At 39.9% G+C, this 13719-nt stretch overlaps 1 protein-coding gene across 4 annotated transcripts in view; it reads right to left on the reverse strand.

The window, feature by feature from the left end:
- Window positions 1-13719, reverse strand: part of TENM1 (teneurin transmembrane protein 1) — a 357561-nt gene that overhangs the window by 34803 nt on the left and 309039 nt on the right. For all 4 annotated transcript variants that reach the window (XM_026848413.1, XM_026848414.1, XM_026848412.1 and 1 more), the window contains one exon: window positions 12697-12851. In XM_026848413.1, coding sequence (XP_026704214.1) covers window positions 12697-12851 — 155 coding nt within the window. The remainder of the gene's footprint in view (window positions 1-12696; window positions 12852-13719) is intronic.

A 13719-nucleotide genomic window follows, 5' to 3' on the forward strand; every position in this document is an offset into this window, starting at 1 on the left:
CTCATGCTCCTGATGCTGCATATTATAAAATTCAGAATTAAACTGTTCAGCTGTAGCAGTCCCTACTCTCCCTACTCTAAACTTCACAAATGCTGCTCTCTCTGCATTCATCGTTCCCCAGTGAAAAACCCAAATAAATGAGTTTTGCAGCCTAACGACCACTGTTTTCTACCATGGGCTCAGAAAGCAGCTGTGGCACATTTACAGATGCAGCTCAGAGGTTTGAGGCCACCATTTCTCCAGGATCATGGCTCGGGTCCTCTCCCTGTCAACCTGCCTTTGCCATCAATTATTTCCAGTGGATAAGGGACCCAGAGCAGGGACACGAAGGCAAGGCACCATTCCAGCAGTTTTCACTGCTTGTCTTTGCTTCACTTGCCACAAACATTCACTGTGCTCTCACCTTCCAGCTCTCCTCTAGTTTCATAATTTCTTTTTTATGATTTTTTTCTGCTTCACAACTTCAAAGACTGTATCTTGGGTCTACTAAATCGATAGGAAAAGTTGATTTCTATGGGGACAGGTTTCACACCATCTTTATTTAATAATAGAGGGAATATTATCCAGAATCACATAAGCCCACTGACTATGAAAATCAATGGGACTTAGAATCCTAAGCCATTTAAGTCTGTTTAAACATAGTACCCATGGTTTAAACAGGCTATGAAAGAAATACTTTGTTAAATGTCCAGAAGGAATTTACAAAGTATTTTGAGCAGAGTGGTACCTCTGAGAGGAGGAGTCTTAGACAATTCAATTAAAATATCTCAAAATAGACTATGAATTTGAACCTAACCCAGACGTGTCACCAGTGCTGGAGTGGGAATAGATGTCCTCCAAACATACTATTGCAGTTAATTTGCATGGCCAAAAGGAGGGAGCAGGACCAGGTGGAAATCTAGCTAACAACAGGACTGCTTCCATTTTGTCTCACTTTCTAACTTGTATTTCCAGGTCCTGTGCTTATCAGACGAGACAGCACAAAAGTAAGGTTGCATAAATCTTACTAAATGTCTCACTAGTTTTGGCCTCATCTTTCCATTTTGAGCTCAGAAGTTCTGGATACACAAAGCCAGTGTGCTGCCAATGCAGAAAAGGTGGGAGGAAGAGAGCTTTAATCGAGACAGCAATTAAAAGCTGTTTGAGAACAGTGAGAAGCTGGAGCTAGTACATTACAGTGTCTTTTGCTTCCAATAACTACATAAAAGCATCTGGCCTGAAAACCGAGAGGAAGAGAGGATACATAGAAATTAAATTTTCAAAACTGAAAAATTCAGTAATAATAGCTTTTTTTTAATCAGTTGTAAGAGTGAACTAATCCTTTACTACACTGTAGCAGAGAAAGCAAAACAATTATAGAAAATTTTGATTTTTACCTTTAAATTATACATTTTTTTTTCACATTGACATAAAAAATTCTAGGCAGAAAAAGCAACTGAAGTAATTTGAGTCTTTTTACAGGAATTAGCACCAAGATTGTTATCACGACATGATTTTCTGCAACTAATTTTTCACAGATATTTACACAATAGATATTTCAACTGACTAAAATTAATGTAATCTAACTGTTATGCTACATTGACAGGAAACACATACTGCTGTTAAGACTTCAAATAGCTAGTAAAAAACGTTAGGCACCTTGTGTTTTGTAGAACAAGCAAGACAACTGCATTCCATGCAACAATCCTATGTGAGTATTTACATGGATTACATACTTGCCAGAAAATGCACTGGAGAGTGTCTGATTCTAGCTTGAGACTGTAAGCAGGCATGCTGCTTTAAATTTCTGTCAGCTAAGGGCATTGGTTACTGCTGCGGTGCATATTTGGATATGCATTATCAGACTGTGCCAGAAAAGATTACAAGGATGAAGTTCAGGACTAATGTTTTTTTAAGCAAAATTCAAGAAACACCATTCAACTAAATCCTTCCATGTCGTGTGTGCCCGTCTGTGTTGTCCCCCCACCCTCCAGAAAGCTCTAGATCTAGAAAGGCCCCAGATCTACAACGGCTCAAGATGTCTTCAGAAAAGCTCTTGACATCTCTACCAAAGTTCTAAATTTCTGGATCTCAGGCTCTTTGTAATTTCTAGATCTAGAAAGCAGCAGGAATCTCTAGACAGTTCTAGATCTAGAAGTGTCCTTTTAAAATGTCTTCTTTATTCCTTCAAACCAAATCCAGAAAGACTGAAGCAAATAGTGTTAAGTTATAAATCCTTCTGGCTGGATGACAGCATACAAAAATAATTTCACAATGAAGTTAGTTCCTTACGAATAGGCTACTTACACCAAGTTTCAACCATCTGGCCTCTCCTGATTACCCAGAATTTTGGCATGCCTTTCACCAGCCACCCAACACACTTACAGTGCATTGTAGTAACAGCAAAAACCACGTTGGTTTTGTTGTGACTATTGATATGGACACAAAAATGTTACTCTGAACTGGCAAGAAAAATAGATGAAAAAAGAAATCCATATGGATGGAGGACCTAAAGGGTTTTACATCATACCATGACTTTCCCCAGTTCTCACCAGAGACAGCAACACGCTGTTCAGTTTCCCTTTTTGCTTTGAGCAGTTGATTGAATGGCTATTGAGTGATGTTCAGACATTTATGATTTTTCTGCAATGTGACCTACATTGCTAAACTTCATAAATTTATTCTCCAAGGCAGTGTATCATTTTGCATGCCATACCCATCCCAAAGGAACCTATCAGCAGGAGATGAGGCCCAGTTTGTAAAAGCTGAATGTCCTTCAGACATTTTTAGCTAATTTGTTTGTAAATGTGAGTGTTATTGTTGGAGTAACATACTGCATAAAATGGTGCTCTCTATCATTCTGTTTGCATCTCTCTGTGGCCTAAACTTCATAATGCACAGCTATAAATGTAACCTCTGTATGGCACGCTACAAATGGGTACAACCAATTTCTGTCTTGACATTTGCATTTTTTTTTCCTCCACTGACACAGTGTCTTTTCATTTTTTTTTCCCTTGGCACAAACAAGGGTAGAAAAGACGCTGAAGCAAACAAGGTATCATGCAGAGGAGAAATCAGGCATTCCTAGCTGTCACTGCCCAGGCTGCAGCTCCTGCCACGTTACTTTCTGTGGATGTCACAGCTTACTTTCATTTGACTTCAGCAACTTATAAGCATAACTCAGGGCAACCTTAGTCCTAATAATAATAATAATACTGGAGATAGCTCTAATACCTCCAAAGCAACACATCTTGGTACTAAAACCTTTTCAGTCTTTGTTTATAACCAGCTTTGAGACCCAAGAAGTACCCAGACAGTAAGGGAACAACACCCTCTGGAATTCCCTCGTGCTGACATGTTCCAAAGTCCTGCCCTTTGTAAGCTGTTATTATTAGAGTGTTGCTTTGACAGGATTTGCAGACTTTCAGGTTCACCTTAGCACCTGGAGCAATTTGCAAGCCAGACGTATCACTGTTCTGGCTTTTTCTGACCCCCCTTCCGCTGGCTATCGCAGTGCAGTGCTTTGAGTCATGCAACCGTACCCACACTTTCTTTTACAGCTTTCAAATGCAGCAATTTGCAGCTATGTAAAATTTCATATGACCTGATGGTAGAATTAAATGCCTGTATCACTTTCTTCACTTACACGGGTTTTATGCCTTTATTTCTGTAGGCTTTCCACTGATCTGTGCTGTCATGAAGACAGCCAGGAGTCCAAGGACCAGTCCTCTCTCCTCTAAGATGTAGGACAATCTTCCTCCGACCTAGTCAATGCAACAATTTTTATCCCAGCGGTGTGCAACATCTCTGCAGGATGGACACCACCAGCTCTGGTGACTGCTGGCCTCAAACTTGCTCAGTACTGAAACTTCAGATTTATGCCAGCCCATTTGGTCTCCCTCCCCTTAATGATGTGCAACGTTTCAAATGTCCAAACCAAAACACACTGGGCAATGCAAAAGGCTTGGAATAGAGGCAGTAAAGACAGCTCCATGTAAAGTTCACTTTATAACACACAAAACCTGCTATATCTGTGTCAGATCCTTTACCCTACAGATGTGTGAAGGGTTGGTTGGTGAGAGGAGAGCAACATACACACAGTACCAGCCCTGACAATCTTTAAAAAAATGGCTAATGCAGGAGTTGCCTCCATCACAACAGGTATTTCTTAAATCACAGGCAGGCCTTATTAGTGGATGTGGATGAACAACTGGATTGAAAGAAAAGAAGGGGCATTGTTCGGCTGCCTCTCCATGCTCCCATCAACATCTACATTCTTTTGTCAGCTGACCTTCTTGGGACTTAGACTCCAGGACATCAGGGAACAGCTTTCACTATCCAATTACTTATGGTAGCTCTGCAGTATATGTAGAAATCACATATATATATGTATATAGACATAGCTATATATGCATATATAGGTACATATCATGTATATATATATTGTTCATGCTTACATTTTGTCCATTATGTCTCCTCAACAGATGAAAAAAGTCAGAGGTAGCAACCCATATATCTCAACCTATTGCAGACTCCCACCAGTATGGCAAAGCTGCACTAAACATTTTCAGCAGCATAATTCAGCTCAGCAGATACAAGGCGTCTGCCACAAATAACTCAACAACTAGAGTCCACTGTACTGAAACCATATTTAAATGAGAGAGATAATCAAAGGCTACATGAGCATAAGGAATAAAAACTGAAGCAATCGGGTATGTTGGTTGCTTGGGAAAGACTGACAGGAGTCTCAAAATGAGCCAGGTTTCTCAGCTGGGAGCCCATTCCCCAGAGAGCTAGAAGAGGGTCAGGTGTTTGAGGAGCTGGGCAGTGTGCAAGGATGGTGTGTGAGCTGGAGGAAGCCTGGGGGTGGTAAGGCAGCCCGGATGAGTTGGAGTAGCTGGGTGGATGTGTATGGGAGCTTTGTGCACATTCAGGCAGCATTTGGTGAGTGTGGAGGTTTCTGTTTGTTGGGCAGGTGTATCTGAGAGCACCTAGGCTCAGGGCTGAGCTGCGACCTTCTTGCCAGCCATCCAATTCTTACAGAAGTTTCTTCCTTCTTGCAATTTCTCATTAGAAACAAATGATTAAAAAACCAATTTAAATCTGGCTCTGTATAGCAAAAAGTAAGAGAAAAGTCATGAGTGCGGGCCTGTCAGGTCTTTTTCACTTCACCATCAAGTCTAACACTCTCTGCCTCAACAATCAAAGAAAAGGATGCAATTGCTGGAAGAGTTGATTAAAATGTACCTATTCTTTTACTCAGTAGTAATGCATTATTTATGGCAGATAATTGAAATAAATTGCTGTTTTGCAGGTAACCAATACAAAAAGAACATTTGGGCTTTAAGGAAGAAATTTCACTGTGACTTCATCACATGCTATCTCACTTCTATGACTAGCATTTTAAATTCAGTGATAGAATAATTTGATTAGAATATAAATTAGCTGTGGTGAAACCATCCTGCTTTCTGTTTGATATTCTAAAAATCACATTGTACACCTAGAAGTTTCATTCATGAGCTCTCACAGACTTTTCCACCTGAGGTCCTAATCCTATGAGCCTCTTTTCTCTCAGTTCCTGTTAAAGAGAGGCTACATAACCTCTCCTCTACCCCTGAGAAAAGATTATTTTATCTTCTACCTGAAGATCCCTTTTTTATCAGCTTGGTTTTGCTCCGAAGTATGGATACTAGTGACTGCTTGTTCCGGCATATGCTATTACAGCTGGAATTATTTTGTATAAGCTTATGGTTTCCAAAGACTAACACTTAAATAATTGGGGGGGGCTCATTTTTCAAAAAGGTTTGAAAATGTCTTGGTAAAATCTCTGTCCACTACCTCTAATTTTCAGAAGCACATACATTCTTTTAGGGATGCTACACACTTGCCACTCACTACCCTTTCAATTAAGCTTGGAAAAGGACCCAGTGAGAAGCCTCAGTTCCACTGAAGTTAGTGGAAAAACAGTTGCTGATTTTGCTGGGGCCATGACTTCTACTCTAGATTACTTCTCTGGTACTCTAGCAAAGCCAGAGAAGAACATGAAATTAAGCAGCAGAGTAAAAAGAACCAGAGAATAAAATTACTTTATACTGGGAAAAAATAACAGCTTTTATGGGCTCCTTCATGCAGCAAAAATTAGAAAACAAAAAATCTTTTGTGAAAAGAAAAAACCCTCTGAAAGTCTTCTGTAAGGCAAGACCACAAATAAAAATTAAAGGGCCTATAAATTGTAATTTCTGCTTTGTGTGCTTTTTTGTTTAGCAATTTCACAAATACACATAAAACATGTTCTGTGAAGCACCGAAAAACACAGTCCAGTGATTTGGCATATCTATGATGCATTAATTACACATAACTAGAACAACGTATCAAAAGCCTCATACACAAAGAGGACAAAGTAAATCAAGAGCAGGGGCAGTTTGGCAATACTTCGCTACAGTGAAAATAAAGTTGTTCCTTTTTGATGGCATGTAGCTCTCTAACACAATTAGAATATTATGCATCTAGTGTTAAAAAAAGCCAATGAGAAAGTGGTTTTGCCTTCTGCTTTTACAAGAATGCAGTATATACTATCAAGTAAGTAGAGAAACACCTAAAGGGACAGTGTGTCTTCCTCTGACCTGCAATAGTAATTAATTAATTGGCTCCATGTAATCCTGCAGTTGCTTTGTGATATCCTACTCTCAACCTGGCTTAAAAGTTCTTCAGCCTAGAATCAATTTAGTTTTTATCCCAGCAGCTCGCTTCCCCTGTTTCTCACCAGTTCATCAGATCATAGTTTTTTGTCTTTCACATTTTCCTTTCCTTTCTCCAAATGTAGACAGTGAAAGTTCCGTTCAGGCTGCGCTTGCTCCTATGAGCAGACCCTCACTGCTGCTTTCAAGTGAGGTCACCATGTCCGGGGAGCTTTTTGTTCTGCTCAAAAGGCTTCCCCAATGCCACTGAAGCATATTGTGCCTGTGCGGATGCTGGTGGGGAGCGCCTGCAGCACTTCTGACTGCGGAGCAATGTCAGCGTTTGCATTTTTGAGATATATTCTACACTTTCAAGCAGCATTCTGTCTCTCACTTCACTATTTCAAGTAGGTCATCAACAGTGTTCCTTACTGCTCTTTCCCCTCTACTCCATCATTCAAAGTAGGCTGTTCAGGTCGTGGCATTCTTGCCATGTGTGGGTCGCCTTTAATCCCTGTTCTAGAAACCTGCCTTTTAATTTGACCTATGCAAGCAAATTTCCTACGTAAGTAACACTGTCACATTTTTATAAGGGAGCAAAACATTTTGCAGTGTCACTGAAGTTTATGTGAAGCAACACAATATAGATGGTTCCCTCACATGGAGAACTGCTGAACAAAGGCTGATGAAGTGCAAATGTCAAGAAAAACTCTTCAAACCAGACCTTTCATTTCGGAACACAGCAGTGACAGTTATTAACACCATCAATCAGGCTGGCGCTATTACTCTGGCACAGACTCATGCCTAGTGGGACTGACATCAGCAGGAGAACAAGGCTATGGTTACAGACTAAAAGAAAGCTCTTGGGATTCATTTTCTGTTGCCTTGCAAATGTTTGGTCTCCGTATTTGCAGAATCTGTCCTCAAGATTGGTTTAAACAGTTCCCAAATACTGCCTGCTACCACTTGCACAGATATAAATGACTTGAGGTTCAGAGTGGTGGAAATTCAGCCCACGTATTTCTCATGGGAGGAAAGACACAGGATGAAATTGCAAGATGGTAGAAATATCTGCTAATTCTCTCCTCAGCTTTCACCACAGCTATGGAGGCAGAAGAGCAGTGAAGCTTATCGCTCAAGCTGAGCTGAAGTGTTTTTACTTTCACACAAAACCTCCCACAATGTCAATATAACTTCTGTGAGCACTGGTTCTAATGAAGTCTGGTTTCCTAAGGACTTCCGTCTCATAGCTGACTGACTTGGGAGTTTAATAAGACCCAAGCACCAAATGAAGCTTTTCCTGTGAACGAGGCATTTATTAGATCCTGAGTGGAATCTCTGGAGTTTAATAAAAGAAAGCTCATGCTGCAATATTTCCTTTTGAAAGGGCACTTTAGGTCTCTCTCCTCCAGCTGGATTAATATTTTTTATGGAATGTGTAGGAATTTATTTGCTGTGAAGGCTGGTGTTCCTCTCCAAATTTGAAATTGGCCCAAGATTTTGATTTACCGTGAGGAAAAGAATACTGACAGACAGACAGACATACCCACACAGTGTGCTCTCATTTGCTATCAATAACCAGGCTAAAAAATTTCTGTATACCCTGGGGATGCAGCAAACACTAAGAGAGTGTGCACATTTGAGAAAAAGAGCAACCTAGAGATGCCTCTGATCTAGACTAGCATCAAGCTCAAATTCATCAGGTAGTGAAAGAGAATGATGATCCCCTCTCTTTCCCTTTCACTCTGCATCCCTTCCCTTAGCACTCCTGTTGCAGCTTGTGGCCAGGAGGCTCTGCCACAGGTCCTGCTGTGGGGTGGTCCCCCCAGCCAGCCCACTGCTGGTGCAAATCTGGAGAGCAGTTAGCAGTGCAGCAATTCGAGAAGTCAGTAGGAGTATTTTAGATCAAAACTTATGTCCCTGATTTAGAGTATCTACAGCAGTCTTCCTATCCAAAGGGTATGGGGAAGGCAGGAGATACAGCAGGTAATTCTGTTCTCTCCAGCTGGGCTTCAATTTGACAGAAGGAGATATTCAGTAGACTGTGCAGCTGGGAGATCAGTTAGCTCAAACCCATGGGGGCTCCCATGCTCAGATGCAAACGTGTAAGGTTCAGCATGGGTTTAGTATTCATTTAATTGGCCTACAACAAAACAGCTTCCAAAGAACAAGTGAAGAATGGGAGACAGACCTAGAAGAACCTCAGGACCAAGCAGCAGGGGCACTCAAAGTCTGCCATTCAGATTCTGGGTGCTGTAGGTTAATGAATACTAAAAATCACAGAACAAATGAAGACCAACGCTACCTTTTGATATTCTTGAAAAATGTTTTGGCTTTACAGTTTAGTTCTTGTTCATGTTCTACTATTCAGGGTTTCAGGGCAGCATTTTCAAAAAATATTACCAGCTCTATCAGAATGAAAGAAAACTGGAATAACTGATTTTAATGTAGATGTCTGCTAAAACCCTGGCACCAGTGGTGAGTGTTGAGTATATACACATATATATTCACAAACCGAGCTCTGAAAAGTTATTTCTTTACATTTGCTCCTTGTTAACTAATTTAAGAACACTGAAGTCATCTGTGCTGAGAATAAAAGTCATCCAAGTTTTGCACTTGCTGAAAAAGTACTGGAAACGCTGGCATACCATATAAACACCTCAACCAAATGTCCTTTTCCTTCTAAATTCAGATTAACATCCTCACAGTGGAGTATGAGGTCAAAGTAATTAGTCAGAGCTTGGTGGTTTATTCACCACAACATCTAATCTTTTCAACCCGAGATGTCCTTCCCTCCGCCTGTTATGAATGCAGAAGACCACGGTTAGAATGAGAAGGTGGTGAGTAACAAACACAGAATGATTAAGAAGTGTTTCCATCAAAACTGATATTGGAATAAATGATTAAACCCTTTTAGAATTAACTCATTTATTAAAGTGAATGCCTTAAAGTGAAAGCTTGTCATTTCTGGTAGTTTTCGCAATGGGCAGTTACTCTATCTGTTTACTTCAAGAGTATTTTTGTACTTCAGTAAATCAACAAATACTGATTTTGAGCAAGTCTTTGATTTTATTGTCAGAACAAATTTAGCTTTGAGAATTGATTTTATTAACTTATTTCATAAGTCCCTCTAAACACACAGTTTGTGAGCAACTCACATTCTCTTGATGTGAAAGCCATTTGTAATTCAGCCAAAAAACAATTTAAGTGGAGGAGGGCCAAATTCATTTTTCATTTATGTTTATGCCATTCTGGAATAAACTCAGCAGTCTTGCAAAGATATACAATTGTTTCTGACTAAGTGAAAATATCATTCCCTTATTTCTATTGATACAATTTCAGATTAACATGCTTGACTTCAACGGGGATGTGATTATTTCATAGGGTTTTCTGGTTATCAGTAACAATTTTGGAAGAAGATTATTGAGCAAACTTGATACAGTTACTTTTTAGAACATGCATTCTTGGCATTTATTTCATATCTGTGTTTTACTACATATGTGAAAAACCTCAAAAGTGTGCATTTTGTGAAAAACTTCAATAAGTAGATTCACTTAACCCCCCCCTCCCCCAACAAATCCTCCAAACAAGAATGCTTCCAAAAGCTGTACGTGCATCTGTACTACAGATTGTCAACAATGTGTCTTCACCTATCAGCGACAGAAAATTATACAGTAAGTATTACTATATGAGTAATATAATCACTAATGAGATGTGACTTTTTAGGGCCACTTTAATATGCTATCATTTATGGTGTTGTCTAGAATATTTACTGGCATGCATTCACAATTTATCTGAAGATTCTCTCAATCTCTGTGGTAAGATCATATCTTGATTTCCCAGAATGTTGATACATTTGCAAAATTTTGAGAAATGTGCAGCAACAGTTTCCCGTAGGTGCCGCAGCTTGGATGCACCTGGATTGTTCATGGAAAAAGAAAGTTTATTTCTGCTTCTATGAAAATAAGGTCCTACCCCAGTTGAATGCTGATGTCCTGAGAGCAGTATGAAGAAGAATATGCTCTATGACATCCTTTTTCTTATATATGATTTTGCAGAAGCCTTTTCTCCATGGCATTGAAATTATGTTGTACAGTAAGTTAAACTAAACCTGTTTCTGTTAAGTAGTCAACCTACCAAAAAGGAGGATTTTAGGGCTATTTGAATCTACTTATAAATTTGGCATATTTGATTTCAGTCCCAACAATTTACCTTTTAAATTTCATTTTAATTTAAAAAATCAAGTAATTTTATTTCTGTACTTGCCAGACCCCCTGCTGCAACTTATTTGCTAAAGGGTATTTGCATTTTTTAAAAGGAATTGAAAACTATCCAAACTCACCATTTCAGATTTAGTGAGATGTTTTGTTACTGAGCAAAATGAGCAAAAATTTGAACACAACTACACAGCCGCACATTATATGGTCAGTAAAGCAATGAATTGTACAGCCCGAGATGCAGATCACGCGAAGGCAGGGAGCAGACGTTGCACCTGGCTCCATTCCCTGCACCTCAGAGATATCTAATCTGGTTATTGGTGCCCCAGGCAGTTGTTATGTGTATCCAAGAAGCAAAGAAATGTGCTTCAGGCAGCTTTAAGTCCGGTGAAGCATTGCTCCTGCCAGCTGGTAGGCAGCACTGGAGCGGAGAGGCGGCGCGGGGCCGGGGAGCTCTGCTTGCGGGGGGCCCTGCTCACCACCTGCAGGGCTGGCTGCCCGGCAAGACGGGGCGACAGAGCAGAAGACAAGGTGCCCAGAGCTGTATAGCTTGTAAAACAATTACTAGGCTTAGTCTAAGCTTGGGTTTAACAAAACTAAGCTAGTTGACCCTGTTCTGCTTTACATGGAATAATTATGTGTCTGCTGGACCCGAGAGAATACAAAGGCCTGTCGATCCCAGAGCTGGGATCAGGGAAGCTGAGCTTCCCCTCCCCACATCTGCAAATAGTTAGGGTGCAGTGACATGTGAAATGGAACAGAGAAGCATTTTTCTGTTTTGATGCTAGCAATGAAATCCCTAAGTGATTCTGTGACAGCAGCATTAGATTCCTTCCTTTGTCCCTGTGAAATTTGATAAGAACTACCCGAAACATTGACCCCACATTCTTCATGTATATGAATACCAGATCATAGTCACCTGCTATTACTCAATGTCTACTTAGAAACAGGGAACAAGCTCATATCATTGTTATGCAGTGTATTTTAACTGTGATTTCCAATTGTGAAGGACTGAGGAAAGGGCAAGGAGAAAATGAAATGCAAAATTAACCAGATCCTGGTTATCAGCTTACACAGACCATAACATAACTTCAGTATGTTATTGAATGCCTCAAGATTTTTTCAAGTACAGCTTTCCACCCATTTTGAAGCTGATTAATTCAAGTATTTATTGGCAAAGGCCAATCCCTTCCTTGTGCTATCTGTAAGCCTGGCTCACTGACTAGTCAAGAGTTCCATTTATGTTTCTTCATGTTTATCCCCATATCTTTTTTAGCATAAACTACAGATGTGGTGTTTTATAGTCTTACTTTTTTTACACTGCTCTTGAACTAAGAACTGTAAAGTGAGAAATGTATTGAAAAGCAGTAGCTTCACTACAATATTGCTGTTGTGTAATTACTTACTGTAATGCTCCTCCATGACTTAGAATGGATACAGATATAATCAGAATATGTATTTTTTCCATTTATTACTTCAAGCAAATCAGTCAGAATGCTGGACTAAGGCAAGCACTCTAAACTTTTGAGGAACTCCTAAGAAGATCTATCTCTGAGTAGCAAGCCACTTTCTAAAGCAGTACATTTCTTTATATAAGCCCCTCTACACATTCAGATGACATCTCCTGGAAAGAATCAGGTGTATAGTTTTGCATTTATATGGTACACCTTAAAAAATCATGTGAATGGAGGATACACTCCATACTGTGCAGTACAGAATTATCTGATTCATCCAGCATATTCTGATATACAATCCTTGTACAAGAAACTAAGTTATCTGTCTCCACAATGTGTAGAAAAGTGACATGAAAACCAGTTGTCTACCTGAGTGATGTCCATTCCAGAGTCACAGCTCAGTGGCTGGGTTGATGTGAGGCCGTTCGAACCTATTATTGTTGTGATTACACCATTTTCATCAATTTTCCGAATCATGGTACCATCAACAAAGTAAATAAATCCGTGCTTATCTACAGTGATACCTAGACGAAGGGAAAAGGTAGGAAAGAGTGTTAGTACTGACATTATCTAGATTTAAAAGTATGAGCTTAAATGTTTCCTCTCCTCTTAGACTTTGAAAATCTTCTGATTAAAAAAAGTATCTTTTTTTTTTTTTTTCCTGGCCATTATTTATTTGATACAAACTGTAAATGGAAAGATCATACCCATGTATCAGACTGTCTTTGACTTACAGAGAAAGAGAGAAGGCATGAAGAAGAAACAGAAGAGCAGAGGCTTTGTTTGTAATGTAATTCTATATACATAAAATTAGGCTCCTTATTTCGTGTCCATCACAAAGTGGGACAAGACTCTCTTTTCTAAAATCTTATCTTACAGTTGATTTTTCTTAATTTTCACTTCCTTAATTCTCATGCAGAGGAGAATTTTTTTTATTATTGTACTGTCTGAATTATCAGAGTGTCTGAGCAAGGAAGAAGCACCCACGGAAAGCAAGAGACATTTGCTGTGATACAGGCTATACATACAAATGGTGCAAACCAGGTTCTGTTTAGCAGGCAGAAGGAATACCTGTGCTGCAGAATGTATTGCAGTGCAGTGTTACCCAAGACAACAGTCATGGACTGGAACCAGCCTCATGACAATGGTGGGCTTCAGCAGGAGCTGGGGCAGTTCTCCCGCTCCTGGATCTACAATAGCTCTATCACCACTGCGCTGCACTGTAAAGGAGAGATGGACCCTGAAACAGATGTGAGGGCTATGCAAAGGAAAGGTCACGGTCTTCTGTATCTCAGTGGGGAAACTGAGGAACGGAGAGCTTGCTGTCTTCCACCAGCAGTGTCTGGTACAGCCATGTCACAACTCACGCCCAGCGTTGTCCTGTCCTAGTCT

Source organism: Athene cunicularia (genome assembly GCF_003259725.1).
Source record: "Athene cunicularia isolate RWA chromosome 4 unlocalized genomic scaffold, athCun1 chr4_part3, whole genome shotgun sequence".
In the NCBI taxonomy this organism is placed as follows: Eukaryota; Metazoa; Chordata; class Aves; order Strigiformes; family Strigidae; genus Athene; species Athene cunicularia.